The sequence below is a fragment of the Pelobates fuscus genome, chromosome 1 (assembly GCF_036172605.1).
Source record: "Pelobates fuscus isolate aPelFus1 chromosome 1, aPelFus1.pri, whole genome shotgun sequence".
NCBI classification, from domain to species: domain Eukaryota; kingdom Metazoa; phylum Chordata; class Amphibia; order Anura; family Pelobatidae; genus Pelobates; species Pelobates fuscus.
The window spans coordinates 75,520,024-75,538,917 of record NC_086317.1 but is presented as its reverse complement, the minus strand read 5'-3'; the positions used below and the strand labels follow the sequence as shown (position 1 = coordinate 75,538,917).

At 38.9% G+C, this 18,894-nt stretch overlaps 1 protein-coding gene across 4 annotated transcripts in view; it reads left to right on the top strand.

The window, feature by feature from the left end:
* The window catches only part of RAP1GAP2 (RAP1 GTPase activating protein 2), a 684,483-nt gene that overhangs the window by 335,185 nt on the left and 330,404 nt on the right, over positions 1-18,894 (top strand). For 2 of the 4 annotated variants that reach the window (XM_063449826.1, XM_063449809.1), the window contains exon 1: positions 12,225-12,406. The exons of the other annotated variants lie outside the window; for them this stretch is intronic. In XM_063449826.1, the coding sequence (XP_063305896.1) occupies positions 12,300-12,406 (107 nt within the window). In that variant the 5' untranslated portion in view covers positions 12,225-12,299. Of the gene's footprint in view, positions 1-12,224; positions 12,407-18,894 lie in introns of those variants that run through there. 4 annotated transcript variants of the gene reach the window in all.

Here is an 18,894-nt window from a genome sequence, read left to right as displayed (position 1 = left end):
AAAAATAATTTGAACATTTTGGATAAAGTTTAAATCGAACATTCTCTCTCTGCTGTGTGATAGACAAGCAGTATAATATATATTCTTTGAGGTTTCTCAACTCTGCAGTCATTTAGCTGCTCTCCACAAAATGTGATCCTTCAATCTCTTAAAACCTGTAGGTTAAAGAATGACATTTCTCATATGTCTGCTAAAAGCGATGCAAGGAGGTATTCTTTGTTATTCTACAGCAGACGTTACACCTTTAGGCGGTCGCATCCAGATTTGTCATCTGCTGAGCATTCAGACAGGGCAACATGTGGGAAGGAGGTCACTTTGGGTGACAGAAGTTTACCAATCTAAAATAGACCGAGTTCCACCAGAGATCCTCGAGCTTATGTGGAATTAACTTTCAGGTCACAGACATGGCTCCACAGCTATCCATTCTGTAGAATGATTACGAAAGCTATTCTAAAAATGTGGTTTAATCAGTGTGTAGAGGATAGGAGTAGGGAAAGTCAAATGGAAAGCTTTATGGTAAGCTCTGCAAATTATTCTTGGTTCACAGAAATGACACTGCATTAAGAGGCAAAAATACAGATTTTTATGAAAACAAATTAAAAAATATATATATATATATTATTTTAATTTTACTAGACATAAACATGCCCACAAAAAATCAATTAGACTAACTGAATAGCTATACAGGTTTACTTTCTCTTATGGTTATGCAGAAGACATGTTTGCTGTACATTAAAATGTGAAAGAGGCACAGGATGAGAAATGAAGGTGAGGTATAATATATATCATCTAATAAACATCAGATCAGGTTCATATAATGACGTGGTATAGAAAATGTTACAGTGAAATATAAGAGATTAGATTGTAAAATAAGACAATACACTGCAATGTAAGTTAGCAGCGCAGGGAAATTGCTTATAATAATGTTGGCGGTATAAATAAGCACAGATTAAACTAAGAATTACATCCGGGCATCCATGAAATTAAACATTGCCTTTTGGAGTTAGGAATTGGCAACATTTCCTAGGTTTGTATAACAGGGGTCCAGACCTTTATTGAAAACCGATATTGGTGGCTAATTACTACGTATTGGTTAAATTTTGCTGAATGCCTAGATCAAGGATCTTAAACTCTGTCCCCAACATATCAATGTATGACACCATACTAGTGACTACTTCTGTTCTCTGATAGATGTACAATAGAAGGTGGAAGTGCACTCAACCCATCTGTCTTGGAATCCAGGGTGCTCCAATGGAAAAGTCCCAGTACCAGATGGACCAAATATGAAATATTAAATGTAGAACGTAATCCAGGCACTCCAACGAATTCCAAAATATAGGCAATTTTATTAGAACCAGGAACTACACAGCAACGTAGCTTGACAAAGACCCTAAGGGGTTGAAACGTTGCTGTGTAGTTCCTGGTTCTAATAAAATTGCCTATATTTTGGAATTCGTTGGAGTGCCTGGATTACTTTCTACATTTAATACTTCTGTTCTCTGTGACATTACCTTGTATTTACATTTTCAAAGAAAAGTTCTAAAGACATCTTTGACATGTATGCATGTTAAAGTGACACAATGGAATACTTAAAAAATTGAAAGAATATAGATGAATTAATTATATTGAGACATACTCTATAGATGGCACGCATCAGCGATTTTTTAAGAACTTTAAAGTACATCTGCCATCAACGAAATATATGGAAGACAAGATCAGACTGAGGTAGATGTGCATTTTTAATCTCTACCTTGCGCTGGTGAAACTGAAAACAATGTATAGATTGAAAATATATAGCAACTTTCTTCCTCTTACATCAAGATACCCACAGCCATGGAAGTGAAGTTGGCATTGTGTGATGCTGCACTTGGCATCTGGAAGTGCACCTATGCACATATACCCACTGTTGAAGTTCTATTTGTAGTTTTACCATCATGCCACTGTACAGATGTAACCGATAAAACAATACATTTCAGTGGAATGTCATCTGTACACTTACCCATAATTTGGCTAGCACAAAGATGAAATGTACGCTATAGTGTCCATATTTAAAATCTGCACCCTTTCACCCTTAACCTGTAAAAAGTAAAGAAAAAAGGTTTTACTGACCTTTACTCTTGGGCCAAGGTTCAATGACTTTCCAATCCAATACCCTTATTGAGCTTTCGGTATGAAATGCCTGAGTACCATTGCCTGAGTACCACTGCAAGTCCATTCAAATGCTTCTCATAGGGAAGCATTGGATTCAATGCTTCTCCACGAGCTGCATTTGAGTGAAACTTGGTTGGTGCAGGGAAGAGCTTTCAGTGGCTGTCTTGCTCCTGTCTAGTGGTTGTTTAAAAAAAAAAAAAATGATTATTATTTTATTTATTTATGGTATTGGATTGTTCCTTAAAGCAGCACTATCATGCCAAATTTACCTTTCTTTAATAGATTCCTCTTCTCTCCCTCTCTCAGGATCTGTTCTTCGTTTCTTCCAGTCTGCTCTAGTTTTCTTTAAAACATAAGACAAAGTAGGGACTATTTGTCTTATGGAGGTTTCCTACGCCTGACCATCTCTGACCATCGGAGGAGCAAAGTGTGCTTCATTTCCGGTGGTCAGAGAATTTCACAATTCTAAGCTTTCCAGCGATGCATCCTGTCAGTATTGCCGAACGTCCTGTCGTTTAGGCAGGACGCCGGTAAAGCTGCCAAATTACGTCCTAACAGAATGAGAACAGTGTCTCCATTCGTGTTTTTGAATGCAATTCGGGACTTTATTCGGATTGGAATTTCATTCTAATGAATGAAACTCCGATCCTATTCCTGCCGCGGCTATCTACCAAAAGGCTGAAAGACCTAAATTGGTGTTTCAGCCACATTTACTAATACTAAGTAAAGAATCCTTAGTATTAGTAAATGCTGCCCCTACTCGCTATATCTAAAATATATCGTGGCAGGTGGGGGCCTTAAATAACAATAAGGGGGGGGGACCTTTTGTCCTTCCCCCTGGCCCCCGCCCCTGAGCAGCTGGTGGGGGCCATAAAGAATAATGGGGGGGCTATTGTCCTCCCCCCGGCCCTCACCCTTGTGCGGTGGGTGGGGGCCCTTAAATAACAATAAGGGGGGTACCTATTGTCCTCCCACCCGGTCCCCGCCCCTGAGCGGTGGTTGGGGGCTATGAATAACAATAAGGGGGGGCCTATTGTCCTCCCACCTGGCCCCCACCCCTGAGCAGCAGGTGGGGGCCCTAAAGGATAATGGGGGGGGCTATTGTCCTCACCCCGGCCCTCACCCCTGTGCGGTGGGTGGGGGCCCTTAAATAACAATAAGGGGGGTACCTATTGTCCTCCCACCCGGCCCCCGCCTCTGAGCGGTGGATGGGGGACATGAATTACAATAAGGGAGGGGGACCTATTGCCCTCCCCCCGGCCCCCACCCCTGAGATTTTAATCTCCCTTATGCTATTATTGGTGTCATAACGCCCCCATAGAGTGAGGGAGGACATGGGGGGCTTAGGAAGTGGAGGGGAGCACAGCTCCCTGCCGCTTCTATCTTTACATATTACAAGGAGGGAGCTGTGCACTGGTAGCTCCCTCCTTGTAATAAACTGAACAAACAAACGAACACCGATATTCAGTGTTTGTTTGTTCGTCTGACATTTCTATTCATTCATTCGTCTTTCTGACAAATTAATGAATGGATGAAATTCCCGTTCGCATGCCCAAGTGTTTAACTGGGCATGTGCTGGAATCTCATAGTGCTATCTAGTGTGGGCAGATGACGTGTCCCACAGGGACTTCATCTACCCACACAAAGATGGCGGCGGCCTGAATATAGGTCGGGGCAGAAAATAAAGTTTAAAAAATAGGTAATATGGGGAGCTTAGGGGCATTTGGGGGTGGCTAGGGGGTCAGTTAGATGTAGTGGAGTCGGGAGGGGGGTTAAAAAAAAACGTGATTTGGCCATGACAGTGCCGCTTTAAATTCACCAGTTCACACTTTCTCTATCAGTTCCTCTTTGAACTACAATTCAAAGTAAGCGTTAGCAGAAAACCCTTCCAGCTGTCAGGCGGTATTATTAAGGATATTCATAAAAATAGAATTTTTTATTGAAATCAGCACTTTTATAAAATTAGCATACAGGAATATGCAGTTAAAACGTAAAACACTTAAGCAAACTCTAGTGTTTTAGGGGACTATGGGGTCTCTTTATATTGTATTCTCTGTTAGTAATATGGTGTACTTGTTTTAATGATGATTACACTTAAAGTAATTCAATGTTTTTAGGTTTTTTTCAGGGATGCTTTATGTAAGATTGCCTGAAAGTTACTAAGCCACCTACTCTATCACATATAATAAATTTGTAACTATATGCAACAATAGCAACATAATTCATTTTATTTGTCTAAATGCCCACACACATATCCAAAGACTAAAAAAAAAAGTTTTTAAAATCATTCTCCATTCACATTTTCCCTTGAATAACTCCAAGACATGTCATTGTGGTACAAATATATTTGAGAATATTTGTTGCTATAGTAGCAGAAAAGTGTTGATGAAAGTTTGTATTTTTTTTTTTTTGCTAATAACTATTTAATAAATAAATAAAACAGTTTTGTTTAAAAAGAGCAGATAAAAAAAACATCAATATATATATATATATATACAGTGAGGGAAAAAAGTATTTGATCCCCTGCTGATTTTGAACGTTTGCCCACTGACAAAGACATGACCAGTCTATATTTAATGGTAGGTGTATTTTAACAGTGAGAGATAGAATTAAAAAAAAATCCAGAAAAACTCATGTCAAAAAGTTATAAATTGATTAGCATGTCAATGAGTGAAATACATATTTGATCCCCTATCAATCAGCAAGATTTCTGGTTCTCAGTTGTCTTTTATACAGGTAACGAGCTGAGAATTGGAGCACTCTCTAATCTCAGCTCCTAATGTCAGCTCGTTACCTGTATAAAAGACACCTGTCCACAGAAGCAATCAATCAGATTCCAAACTCTCCACCATGGCCAAGACCAGAGAGCTGTCCAAGGATGTCAGGGAAAAGATCGTAAACCTACACAAGGCAAGAATGGGCCACAAGACCATCACCAAGCAGCTTGGTGAGAAGGTGACAACAGTTGGTGTGATTATTCGCAAATGGAAGAAACACAAAATAACTGTCAGTCTACCTCGGTCTGGTGCTCCATGCAAGATCTCACCTTGTGGAGTTTCAATGATCATGAGAAGGGTGAGGAATCAGCCCAGAACTACATAGGAGGATCTTGTTAATGCTCTCAAGACAGCTGGGACCATAGTCACCAAGAAAACAATTGGTAACACACTATGCCGTGAAGGATTGCAATCCTGCAGCACCCGCAAGGTTCCCCTGCTCAAGGAAGCACATGTACAGAACATGATTCAGAGGAGAACTGGGTGAAAGTGTTGTGGTCAGATGCTCTTTGGCATCAACCCAACTCGCCGTGTTTGGAGGAGGAGGAATGCTGCCTATGACCTCAGGAACACCATCCCCACTGTCAAACATGGAGGTGGAAACATTATGCTTTGGGGGTGTTTTTCTAATAAGGGGACCGGACAACTGCATGACATCAGAGGTGCCATGTACTATCAAATCTTGGGTGAGAACCTCCTTCCCTCAGCCAGGGCATTGAAAATATGTTTTGGATGGATATTCGAGCATGACAATGAACCAAAACACACAGCCAAGGCAACAAAGGAGTGGCTCAAGAAGAAGCACATTAAGGTCCTGGAGTGGCCTAGCCAGTGTCCAGACCTTAATCCCATAGAAAATCTGTGGAGGGAGCTGAAGGTTTGAGTTGTCAAACGTCAGCCTAGAAAAATTAATGACCTGGAGAGGATCTGCAAAGAGGAGTGCTAGAAAATCCCTCCTGAGATGTGTGCAAACCTGGTGACCAACTACAAGAAACGTCTGACCACTGTGATTGCCAACAAGGGCTTTGCCACCTTGTTGGCAATCACAACAAGTCGAAGGGGTCAAATACTTATTTCACTTATTGACATGCAAATGAATTTATAACTTTTTTGACATGAGTTTTTCTGGATTATTTTTTTGTTATTCTGTCTCTCACTGTTAAAATACACCTACCATTGAAATTATAGACTGATCATTTCTTTGTCAGTGGACAAACGTTCACAATCAGCATTGGATCAAATGATTTTTTTCCCTCACTGTATACACACACACACATGTGGGTGTGTTAGAAAAAAATAACACAAGCATGTGCAGTAATGGTGCATATATAAATATCAGAATTTGATATATGAGGAGGGGCTTTTGAAAGCAAAACAGATGTTAATCTTGGGACAAAGAGCTGCAAAAGGAGCAATCCCCAAGGAAACAATACAATGTGTATTAAGATTTAGCACTTTTCACCCAGAATAGCACCTGTTTGACCTTGAGAAATCTCTCCCAAGGTGTTAATGCTTGAGAGTGATACGCTGGGGGCATTTAGGAGTTCAGCCACAAGAACCACATTTTGTTGAATGTAAGAACGAAATCAGTGATTTGAGCTGCCAGTTTATTCACAAAAAAAATGTGTCAAGTCCTGTGTCATGATGCTTTGTCATTCTAAAGGCTTTACATTTTAGCAAAACTAACTCCATGAATGATGATGTAAATCCATGATTGCCACCGAGTTCTGAATGAGAAGGCAAGAAACATTAAAAGAACACTATAGGGTTAGAAATGCAGATATGTATTCCATAGTTATAATGCCTAAGTCACTGTTTAGGTGACCGGGCCAGTGCTGCCAGGGTTACAAAATGTAGTTTATTATATTTTCTCCCTTGCTGCACTGCCCTCCTCGGTGAAGCTCAGAGCGAGAGGGAGAGACATTCCCACTGCTCCAGGATGTGTTTTCTATATTTCTCATTCTTTGGTTTCTACCAGAGGACACGTGTTGCGAGTAAACTGAAGGATCCCAGTAATCTATAATCAATGGAACTAGAAACCTTAAAGGAACACTCCAGGCACCCAGACCACTTCTGCCCATTGGCGTGGTCTGGGTGCAAACTGCCATCACCCTTAACCCTGCAAGTGTAATTATTGCAGTTTTTATAAACTGCAATAATTACCTTGCAGGATTAAGTCCTCCTCTAGTGGCTATTTACCAGACAGCCACTAAAGGGACTTCCGGCTTCTTAAAACAGAAAAAGTGTTTTAAATGACGCTGGACGTCCTCACGCTATGCATGAGGACCTCCAGCGTTGCTGGAGTCACCATAGGAAAGCATTGAATAATGCTTTCTTATCAGGATGTCTAATGCATGTGCGGCCATTGCCGCGTATGCGCATTAGGTCTCCCCGGCCGGCTGACGTTGGTGGGGTGGAGTGTGGACGGAACCTGATCCAGCGCTGAGGGACATCGGCACTGGATTCAGGTAAGTCACTGAAGGGGTTTTGGCAGCGTGCCTGCCAATCACCACATACCTCCTCTCAGACCTTAGCTCAGAGCAGCGTTAATGGGGGCATAGTTTCACTGACAGGCGATAGGTGATAGTGACCGTTACGGGGTGGCTCACAAAGGCTGCAATTAATAAGAACTGCGGCTTTTGAAAGCTCTTTCAATATATTCCTAAATTTATACATATACGGAAGAATTCATGCACTAATTCATCATGGGAATATCTACTAAACAACTGTTATTAATACAAGCATTTATATTGCACCAATTTATTCTGCAAGGCCGAGTTTTCCCTCAATAGTTTTACCTTGGAGTGGTCTTTTAAACTAAAGTTGTTATGGTGCCTGTAGTATACCTTTAATTTAAACTAATGTGGAAGGTTGCCTTCCTCTCTGATATGTAGGCTGTATAACCTGCTCTATAGAAAAAAAAAATTTGATTGTATTTTATTTATATTGCATGATACCAACGCCTGATTTGATTGTCCAACATGGTAACACAGAACCCGTTTCAGGAGTGGGTGTTCTCACAGATTACTATGAATAAAGTTGCTTATCTCACTGATACACAGACTTTATCGCTTCCTGCCCTACAGAAGGAGAGATTATTTATACCTTTTTTTTTTTTCTATCGTAATTACCTTGCATTAACTCGACTTATGATTGCATTCACAATAAAACTAATTGGAAACCCAACTGAAGTCAAATGAACAGGGGAGGAATAACATGAATTGCAGAATTACTCCAAATCGGCTAATTATTTTCTTAAATTTTAAAATGAATTTGTCAAGTTATGATGACAGTTCACTGTTTGGTTATTTTCTCATTTTTCGTCTTACTGCAGTGTTTTCCTCTTTGTGTGCTATCTCCCTGTTTTGCGCCAATAGCTTTGATATCTCGTTCAAGGTGGAAGGACAACTGTGATAGACGTGCAATACATTTGAAAAGCGAAATTACTTGTGCTAAAAGAAAAGGTATTATTTAAAGCTCCTCTGAATACTATGCTGGCTCTTTTGTTGTCTGTACACATTGCCCCCAATTAACCATTGTTCCAAACTCCTCACAGACCTTCCTTAGACTTCCATCTGTACACTTTCTTCCTATAACAAAAACATTTCAATAGGTGACCATTGTTTCCCCTACAGCCCCCACTCTGCAGGTTTTTTTTTTAAGATCTGTAATCTGTTTAAAGGTTAGCAACATTTCTCTCTCAGTGTAATTTGATTAACATCAGTCCACCAGCGCCATTCATTTTTATCATTCTAACGCAATCCACCGAGGTGTAACAGAGGGTTTAACAGAGTGATTAAAACAAGCATTTGATTAACTCTGTCAGTAACAAGGGCTTGTTGTGCTAAACATTTATAGATGTGTTATCCCCTCTTTAGTTACAATTACAGGAACACTGTAAACACCAAAACCACTCCATTTTATTCTTTAACTTTACCTGGAGTTAACCAGATGCTGCTTCCACTTCCTCTCCTCAAAGTTAACCGCTTAGTAGCTTCCTTTAGGCTCATTGGCTGAAAGTGTTAGCTGATTGCTCTCAGTCAATGAGCGAAGCAATGTACCACTGGGCTTAGCGCTGAGCTGAAAACGTCTGGGTCTCTAGGCTGCTGAAAGGAGGCACATGTAAGAGGTCAAACCATTCTAAAACAGTTTGACTGCTTAAAATATGGGGTAGTCAGGGATCTACCGAAACTAAACCACTACAGAGCAATTGGTGTTTGGAGTATTCCTTTAAGTAATGTGAATGCATAATGTGCAGTTATTTTACAATAGTAAAGCATCCACATTTAAGAGTGTCACCTGCGATCAGCCAACTGTGTACATAAAACAACTAAACTATTTGGCATTAGCTTTCAGGGGACGTGTTCACAGGGAATATTTTCTATATGTCTTTCGAATACATTTTGTGGAATATAGGAGCCATCTGGATATTTATAGGATATTTATATCAGCGAATTGCAGTGAACTAAAAACGAAATAGCAAAATTTCCTAAGCAGCAAGTTACGCCTAAACTGTGCAATTCAGAATTCAATTTGCTACAATTCAGTGCTTAGTGAATAAGGCCCCTGACTCATATGGACAGTTAAACAATTAAACCACTGCTTGTAAACCTTGGAAACTCTGATGTTTGTAAATCTATATTTCCCATGATGCTCAGCCAAGTTTGTTGGGCTCAGATTAGCAGAGACCTGCCCTTTGGGTGGGGTGAGTGGTGGGGCTATGCCTCTGAGCCTTGTGCTGTAATGGGCCACATGGGTGTGAGGGACAAAATTTCCACAGGGCCTTCGGCAACTTACCAGTACTGGGCCCCCATTCATTGTTCATGTACGGATGAAAAATGGGGCCATGACCAAATTCTTTGTTAAAGGGCCCCTGTTCTAAATTGGGTCCCTAGACGACTGCGTACGGAGACCTTATAGTTAATCCTGCTCTGGCTCTGACAGAGGCATCCTGGGTGCCCACAGCATGCTCAGGATGTCTATGTGATGGAAGCTTGATCACGGCTCTTACACCACAAGGGACTTCAACAGCACTTCTATATTAGTGGAATGACATTTTGAGTGCCTAGATTGACATCCATGCAAAGCTCTCCTGCTTACCCAATGTAACACAGTGAGAGCAGCTCAGATAATCTCCTCTCCTTCTCTATCTAGCCATGCAGTAGATACCACAACCATAGGAATATTAGAGTTTGTGCATGTGTGGTACTATGTAGCGGTATGAGTGTTAGTATATATGTGTTAGTGTGTGTCTATCGATCGATGTGTATTAAATGGTGTCTGTGTGTGAGTTTGAGCACATGTATGAATGTTCTTGTGTATCTGTGTATGTCTTAATATTTTCCTATGTAACCATATCTGTTTACATGTCATTGTCTTTGTATGCATGTCAGTGTATGTCTTTGTGTATATCACAGTGTCTTCGTATGTAAGTGAATCTATGTATGAGTGTCTGTGTGTCAGTGTACACCTGTCAATAAATACAAAAACCCACCTTTTTGTCTATATCTTGGGTGACAATGTGCTTCACTACCTTTCCATTTTAAGGAGTCTATTTGATGTTGTTGCAGTGGAATAGGAAACCCAGTGACAACAGATTTAAAACTGGCAATTCAACACCAGAACAGAGAGAGACGTTACCCAATCCCATATTACTTTCTATCCTGCAGTAATTCTTTTTGAATAAGATACACTATAGCAGCTGTAAGAACAAACCTGTGCTATCCATTTTGATGACAGGCTAACTGAAGCGCCTGTTAAAAAAAGCTTTTGTTCACAGTTACGTAGCTGCAATGAAAACATTTGCTGCAGCTAATGTTATATTAGTACAGTTTATGCATTGCTGGGGAATCGTAGCATAAGATGAAATAATACAGGATTTATTTTTATTTTATGGTATGTGAAATGCAGATGTCCTTGTAGTTTGTTGGTAAGCAGTGTTTTTAATGCATCTAGTATACCCTAATCCTGCATTGAAATCTGCAGGTATCTATTTTTACAGATAGTTTCATAAATTGCAACATCATGCTTGTTCAGATAAGATATATGTGTGTGTGTGCCTGTGTATATTTATGTATGGTGTACGTTTATGTATGCATGTAGATATATATATATATATATATATATATATATTTTTGCCTTTTTATATGTTTTTTATGTTTTAAATAAAACTATTAATTACATTCTGTGAGATTTGAAATTGCTGTTTAATGATTGAGCGAGTGCGCTGGATCTTGTATGTTATATTATATATATCTATATATATAAAGATAGAGAGAGAGAGGTTTATTTAAATAGATTTTCTTAAAGCTCTAGAGATATTTACACACGTATATGTAGTTCTATTCTTTAGAAGTTGATTATAGGGTTAAGTGAAATGGTACCCGCCCTCCTCCGTATAATCTATACACTGTCTCATCCACTGACATACCAAGTATGCTGCTGCCTTTTCAGATGCTCGGTCAGGTCTTTATAACTCCACACAGACTTCGCTGCTCCGTGTCACCAAATTCAGCCACAGCATTCTGCAGCCACTGGGGAAAGAATGAGAAGAGAGGAGGAAGTGAACTGCCTGGTAACACCCACCTTGCAGATCCTACTACCCCCAGTGTGTGCAGCCAAAGATGCTCAGTCCACCGCCTACCTCACACACTCAGCATCCTCTTGCAAGTGAAAGTTAATATTTTAACCAGCAGGTGCAGGACAAGCCCAAAGGCATTGCTCTTTATTGTTTTCTTTTTTTTTCTTTCTTTCTTTCCTGTATGCAAGTGTGTTTGGTTTATCTCCCTCTCTCCCATGGGATTTGATTTCATGACGTTCCTAGTCAGCTTTGGGTTTGGATGTGTTTTTGTCTCCTAGCAAATTATGGATCTGGAAAGCAGAATCACACATTCACACTCCTCAGCGTTCTCTGGTCTCTGAGATAAAACTTGTACTCGAATATCTGTGAATCACAGCCCTCTGAGACATTGCGTTGGGTCCTCAGGTGGAGCCACAGCTCAGCTTTTCTCACTGGGATGAGCTGGTGACTGTAGCAAAGGCTGCAGCACTTAGACTGCTATTTACAAGTCACTTTCCTGTTATTTTTCTTTCGACTGCAGACCCAGCATTAAGGAAAAACAAAGGAAAGCCTGAAGTTGGACTACGATCTGGAAAAGGACGGTGGCGGTGACTTGTGACTTGAAGGTCACTAGAGTAAAAGATACCTATCTCAACATTCTAAATAATCACAATCATACGGCAAACATCACAACTAAAGGAAAGGGGAAAGAAAGTGGGGACGGGGGTGGGGGGCAAGTCATTTTTGCTAAATTTCATGCTGAGGTTTGGTTACTTTCCCTTTGGAGACGGTGGCACCTGGGTCTGGTAACTATGTCACAGCCAACGGAGAGAATGCATTCGAAAAAAGCTGGGATCCGGGCAGCTGTGGTTCTGATTGGATTGCTCCACAAATCACGGAAACAGAACAGAGAAAGAAGGTAATGTGTTCAAATCTCTCTCTCCTCGTTTCTATAGTCATTGTGTGTCTGGTGTCACGGTGAGGCAACGACAGAGTTAATATGTGACTGGGAGTTGCTCTGGAACACTCCGATCACTCTCTGTGTGGCCGGCGAATGCTGTGTAACAAGGAAATTTGTATATTTTTTTTTTTTTACCTTGGGATTTGTTGCACTATAGAGCAGACAAGTAAAGAGCTGAAGGATCCCATGAACAAAATACAACGCATGCTGTGTCTGCGTCTGCACAGAACCGGTGGGCTAAATAAAACTGATTAGTGCAGCAGTGTGTTTGGGGGTCTGAATAAGAAGCAGTGAGTATCACACTGTTACGGTTAACCCCTTAAGGACCAAACTTCTGGAATAAAAGGGAATCAAGACATGTCACACATGTCATGTGTCCTTAAGGGGTTAAACAGGCTGAACAATGGAAATGAAAGTAAACACAGAAATATTATGTCTATTTAAACCTTTAAACTTAAAAACTGACCCCTAAGGTAAATGGCTGTTTCTTATCAGGCTGTGGTTACACAGTAACTAGGTCCAGGTTCAGATAACGAGTTCCCTACAGAGTTTCTTACATTAGAGGAATTTTGGGATTAGCTGAATTACATGTGTCTGTAGACACTGCATGTAAGGGAGAACTTGACAGCTATGCGTATGTACTAAAGTCGAAACAGCTGGGAAATGTGAGTGGAACAGGGTTTTAAATCTGACAGATTTGGAAAGGGTTGTTAAATGTTGGTACTTTGAATCACTTGTCAATCCATTTACGCATGATTTTAGGCCTTGGTGCAAAGTCACAATCACAGAATTTCCAACATATAGGGTTATTTACTAAACTCTGGATTGTAATGCATTGCAATCCAAATGGCAAAACAAAGGCAGAAAAAAAAACAAGCTTTAAAACAAAATAAAATAAAAGGAGAATAGAGGAAAACCTAAAAACATTAATATTATAAATATTTTTTGAATTATTATTATTATTTTATTATTTATATAGCGCCATCAGATTCCGTAGCGCTGTACAATGGGTGGACTAACAGACATGTAATTGTAACCAGACAACTGGACGTACAGGAACAGAGAGGTGAAGGGCCCTGCTCAATGAGCTTACATTCTAGAGGGAGTGGGGTATAGTGACACAGAGGGTAAAAGTAGGGGTACTAAGTAGGTTGTTAGATTCATTAAAAAAATTGCAACTAAAGGAAGAAGGGAAATTAACCAAACTACATTGTACACTCCCCGGCCACAACATTCTAAGTGATGTAGCTGTAAGCTCGTTTGAGCAGGGCCCTCTTCAACCTATCGTTTCTGTAAGTTTTCTTGTAATTGTCCTATTTATAGTTAAATCCCCCCCTCATAATATTGTAGCGCACTATGGAATCTGTTGGCGCTATATAAAAAATAATAATAATAATGTATATTGAGACTGAAATAGTAGGTGTCTGTTGTCACACTGGGCTAGAATTTCTTTAATTTACAAACATTAGGCAAGTATTAACTAATTATTGTATCCAGTACACAGTAAGCCCATTCTATAAACGAGGTATATGTTTACCTGCCTGACCATATTGCACGTAGTTATTACTACACTGAAATGGTATAGTGATAAATCACAAGCTGAGACTACATCTTGGAGTTGGAGATTTTTTTCCAGATCAGCTGTTTCAGCCTAAACGTTGCTATTTGGATATTAATTTGCTACACTATGGAGCTTCCTGCATTATCCTGGATATTCTGTGCAATAGAATAGGAAGTCAGGAAGCCATGCTATAATCGCCGCTGTGATAGGTCACTTTGTAGCCATCATGGCATGATGTGTTCTTAGTTGGATAAACACTTATTGGGACCTGGAATAACCCTTAAAGGAACTCTGTACTGACATAACAATGTCATCTTATTGAAGTTGTTATGGTGCCTGCAGTAGTTCCCCATTGGAAATTGCCCCAAAATATTTTATATCAGTAGTTACAAGGCTTGAAAGCATGGTGTTGAGCAACTCCTCCAAGCCCTCTGGATAGCAGAGCCTGAAATGTTACTTCCTGGCTCTCACTCAGGCACACAGAGATGTCCTGTGCACATGCACAGTGACATCACAGCTTGTCATAGAGAATCATTGCATTTCATTGTTCTCTATGACAGAATCATTGGCAGATCATGGGGCCTAGGGTTCCTTATATACTTCTAAAAAGTACACTGGATTGGACCTTTATGCTGGAGACACGCCTCCAAGATGATGGCAAGCAAGGATGTGCGGGCTGCAGCGCCGAGGGAGACTTGGCACTGGAGAGAATACGAGAAGAATCTTTTTTTTTTTTTTATTGGTTAAATAACATTGTACATGGTGGGTGGTCCTGAATCAAACTATCTAAAGACAGAGAGAATACAGCATTAAGAATGCAGCTTTGAATTCTTAATTCTATAATGTTCCTTTAAATATAGCACACATGGGTTAGCTCTTACTGAGTTATGTGAAATGTGCAGGATATGGTATATGTAATCATCTGAATCAGTCTCACTGTTTAGAAAGTCAATGGTATGACAAGGAGACGGTTTAACTACCTGCTATTGACTTGTCCTTAAGTAGATATCAATTTTTTTTTATTTTTTTTTGGTTTACAATTTTTATTTGCTCACCTGAGTAAATGCTAGTGAGGTGAGGTGCGCAGTGGAGGTAAACATAAAGGTTCTATACCTTCATTATTCTGTTTCAGCTCTTTTCCTTAGATCCCATGTGCATTCATGAGTCCGTGCATAATTTTCCCATGAGTTCCTACATGCATATGAGCGATAATCAATGTGCAAGGGATCGTGGGAAATATTACAAGATCTACAAGAACAGAGTTGTATTTGAAGCAAACTGAAATACAACAAAAATAGTTTTTATTCAACAGAAATAAAAACTATTAACTAACTTTGGCTTCGCTGGTATGAGCCATCCCCCCTTAATGCTTGCTATAAATATAAATGTTACTTCTAAGCTGAGGATTGGGCGGACACGTCTTAGTGTAAGACTGCAAGTAGATTTATTTAGCTTTCATTTTCCTTAATAAAACTTTTAGATGAAAGAACATTAGGAAAGTTCAATATTTATCTGTTGCAGAGCAACCGATCCTTTCATGACAACAGTGTCCTAATATAGTGGACATAAAAAGACTACTCTTGGCATGTCTATGGTGTCTCCTTATTCTGTGGAATCTTCATTAGTTTATTTAAAGTTTATTTAAAATTGTAGGCAGAACATTTGGAGACAGTGAGGATATTTATTAAGGAAATGTGCTTGAACTGAAAACAGATGACTTGTAGAATTTTTCCAGTTAAGCATTTTAGACTTAAAATGCACACTTTAGTGCATAGCCCTGGCCCCCTATACCAAGACATAATACGTTATGGATCTTCATGACCTGCACTATATATAATATTCACCAAACTGCGCAAGCTAGTTAAAAATTAACTCTTACAAAACAAACAAGTGTGTCTTCTCAAATGAAGTATGCTGCTGTAGTTAAGCACTTCTTCTTTGTATTTTAATGAAACAATCTAACATTAAGAATAAATATTCCATTTTGTGCATGATGATGCAAAATGTTAAAATCTTTGAGAAAATAAAGTGGCATTTGACACACTTAAAGCACTCTAGCATGTGAAGATTGTGTATTCAAAAAATCCAGACTTCTATAGAAATTGGCATTTTTTATAAATATACCTTGTTATACCCCTGGCTAGCAATCAGCCATCTGGGCCTGTTACTTCCTGGTTATTTAGTTCAGTGGAGCTAAACTCTAGAGGCAGGTCATTGCCCAGAGCGCCTGCCTTGCAAAGACTTCCAATTGAGCTGCATTTGGAAGTCTATGATTGGACAGTCACAGAACGCATTGGATGAGGAAGAATGGGATGGATTCCAAAGGTTGCAGACAAGAGATCTGCAGCTTTTTGCAATCTGTTTTTAGATAAACCACCATGCAAATGCATAATTAAATATATGCATGTTTTTATTGGAGGTATATCTATTAAATTCTAATTACATATATTTTTTGTTCGCTTGGAGTGTTCCTATGAGGAGTAAGTGCATTTAGAGGTTTTAACCTGACTGCCACTAAATGCTTGTTTAAGGCACAATGTAAACATTGCCATTTCCCTGAAACTGGATTGCTAGACAAAAGACGCAGCATCAAAATTGCTATATTAAGGTGCAGTAGTGTTGGTGCTTAGAGTGTTCTTTCAATCAATTATATGAACCTGCTAACAGCATGATTAATATTGTTCTATCTCTTTTGCCACATTTTAATAAATCATTCTGGAGGAGCTGGCTATCTGTTCATCCACTGTTAATTGCAGAAGAGCCAGTGTGAGTGTATCAACCAGATCTAATTTCAGAGGTGCCAATGTGACAATCAAATGTCACCTTGAGGTACCTGTGTAAGTGTATAATCATTTTACGCCAGGAGTACATGCATTATTTTTCTATAGGTGTCTGTCCTAGTGCATAATTAAAATGTCACTAGGAATGTGTCTGTGTGAGTGTATCATCATTTTACTCCAATAGTTCCAATGAGTGTATTTTTTAATATGGGTATATTTAAAAAAAAAATTGAGATTATTTTGTTCCTTGATGTATTTTACCCAATTTCAGTTTAGGTTTTTTTCACGGTGACATTTTTCTATGGTTGTCTTTTTGAAATGGCTTTAAGTACGCAGAAAATGGATTTGGAAACAACGTGGAAAAAGTCAGCCTTCTTTCTACACCTCCTTTTGAATTGTTAACATACCATTCATAATTAGAGATTATTAACAGATCAAATACAGGCACACTTCTTAATTTTCTAACTGACTGCCAAGGGGAAGAGATTAAGGTTCAATGATCTGCAGCAAACAACAATTCACTGTCACCTTCTTAAAGATCTGTTTGTTATCATCGGTAGGATAGATATTCTCATTGGCTATTATCTGCCATCACAAGCTATCTTTGAATGCTATCAGTTCAGAAGGACCACAGGATCGTATATATATATATATATATACTGTTCCACATATATTATACTTGTGTGTCTACCTTAACCTATTTATATATAACTCCCATAATCCCAAACTGTTTTAAAGAGGTAGCAGCTGTAGCCCCACAAACAGCATAACTCACATCAGAATTTAGCTATTCAAGACTTACATTTTATATAATATATATAATTATACATTAGGTTAACGGCATGCACCACACAATGGACATACCAGCTGAGACTAAGGTTTGTAAGGGAGTTCAGAATAGATGAGAAGGAAGAGAAACGTGGAATGAGGGATAATGTTTTTTAATAAAATTAATAATGTCAAAAAGCTGCAACAAAACCCAGTGGAAAACATTCTCTAGTATTATCAAAACCAGTATTACTTACTTTAATATATTGCTTGATTACAAATGTTTTTCCAGTTATCCATCTTATTGCACTATTATTGCTATACTGTCATTTAGATATTACGTAATAAGTGCAAGAAAAATTCAGACTACATGAATATAAATATAATGATTTATTTTTTTTAGAGCACAATTCACTATTTATTGTTTTGTTTTTATTTATTTTGTTTAAAAATGAATGAGTGTTTAATGGCTAGGTTATACTATCGCTGTCCAAATGAGTCTCTCAAAAGCAAATCTAGAATAATTTGTTACAGTCAGTATTTGTTATGGGTTGATTTTTACATAATAACTCATCATCATGGGCGCTTTCATTGTGTTCTGTAAAAAATGTTTTTCTTAGTATTAGTTTATGTAAACTGGATATCAACTGGATCAATCCCTGCTTTGAAGTCATATTACATTGTGTACATTGGAGTGTTAAGACTTCCTCTAGTAGCTGTCTCCCAGGGGGTGAGTTAACTACCTTTTTAACCCGTCACCTAAACTGTGACTAGGGGATTGTAGCATTAGGAATACATAGTTTGGAACTTAATGCTACAGTGTTCCAAAGAATATCTAGAACAATTCCATTCGTATACAGTACCATGCCCATGTTTTCTGCCTCAATTATTCAAGTAACATGATATTGTTGCATTTGATATAGTCACCTGCTTGATTTCAATACTCCAGCATTGCAAGCTAAGTCGAATATCTCTAAGTTCACCTGCCAGTTTGCCATATGACATTAGCAGTTTATATATCCAGTTGAAATAGAAGCATCTGGCCTTAAACAGCCCCCCAGAGAGCTACATGTTGATGGACAAACACAAGTGAAGTATTCCATTGATTGTGTCTCTCCTTTGTGACTTGTGAACATTGTATCCTTCTGTGCACCATTCTTCAGCAATCAATAGTCTTAAAAAAGAACAATAATTCTGGTATTAAGGAAAGTCTGAAATCAGTGTATTCGTTTTATATACAATGTATTATGTGTAGGGTATGTGATAAAGAGATTAGTTATAAGATGAAAATTCTGGTTCAAAGTTCTACAAGTGGGCAATTGCCACTAACACAATGT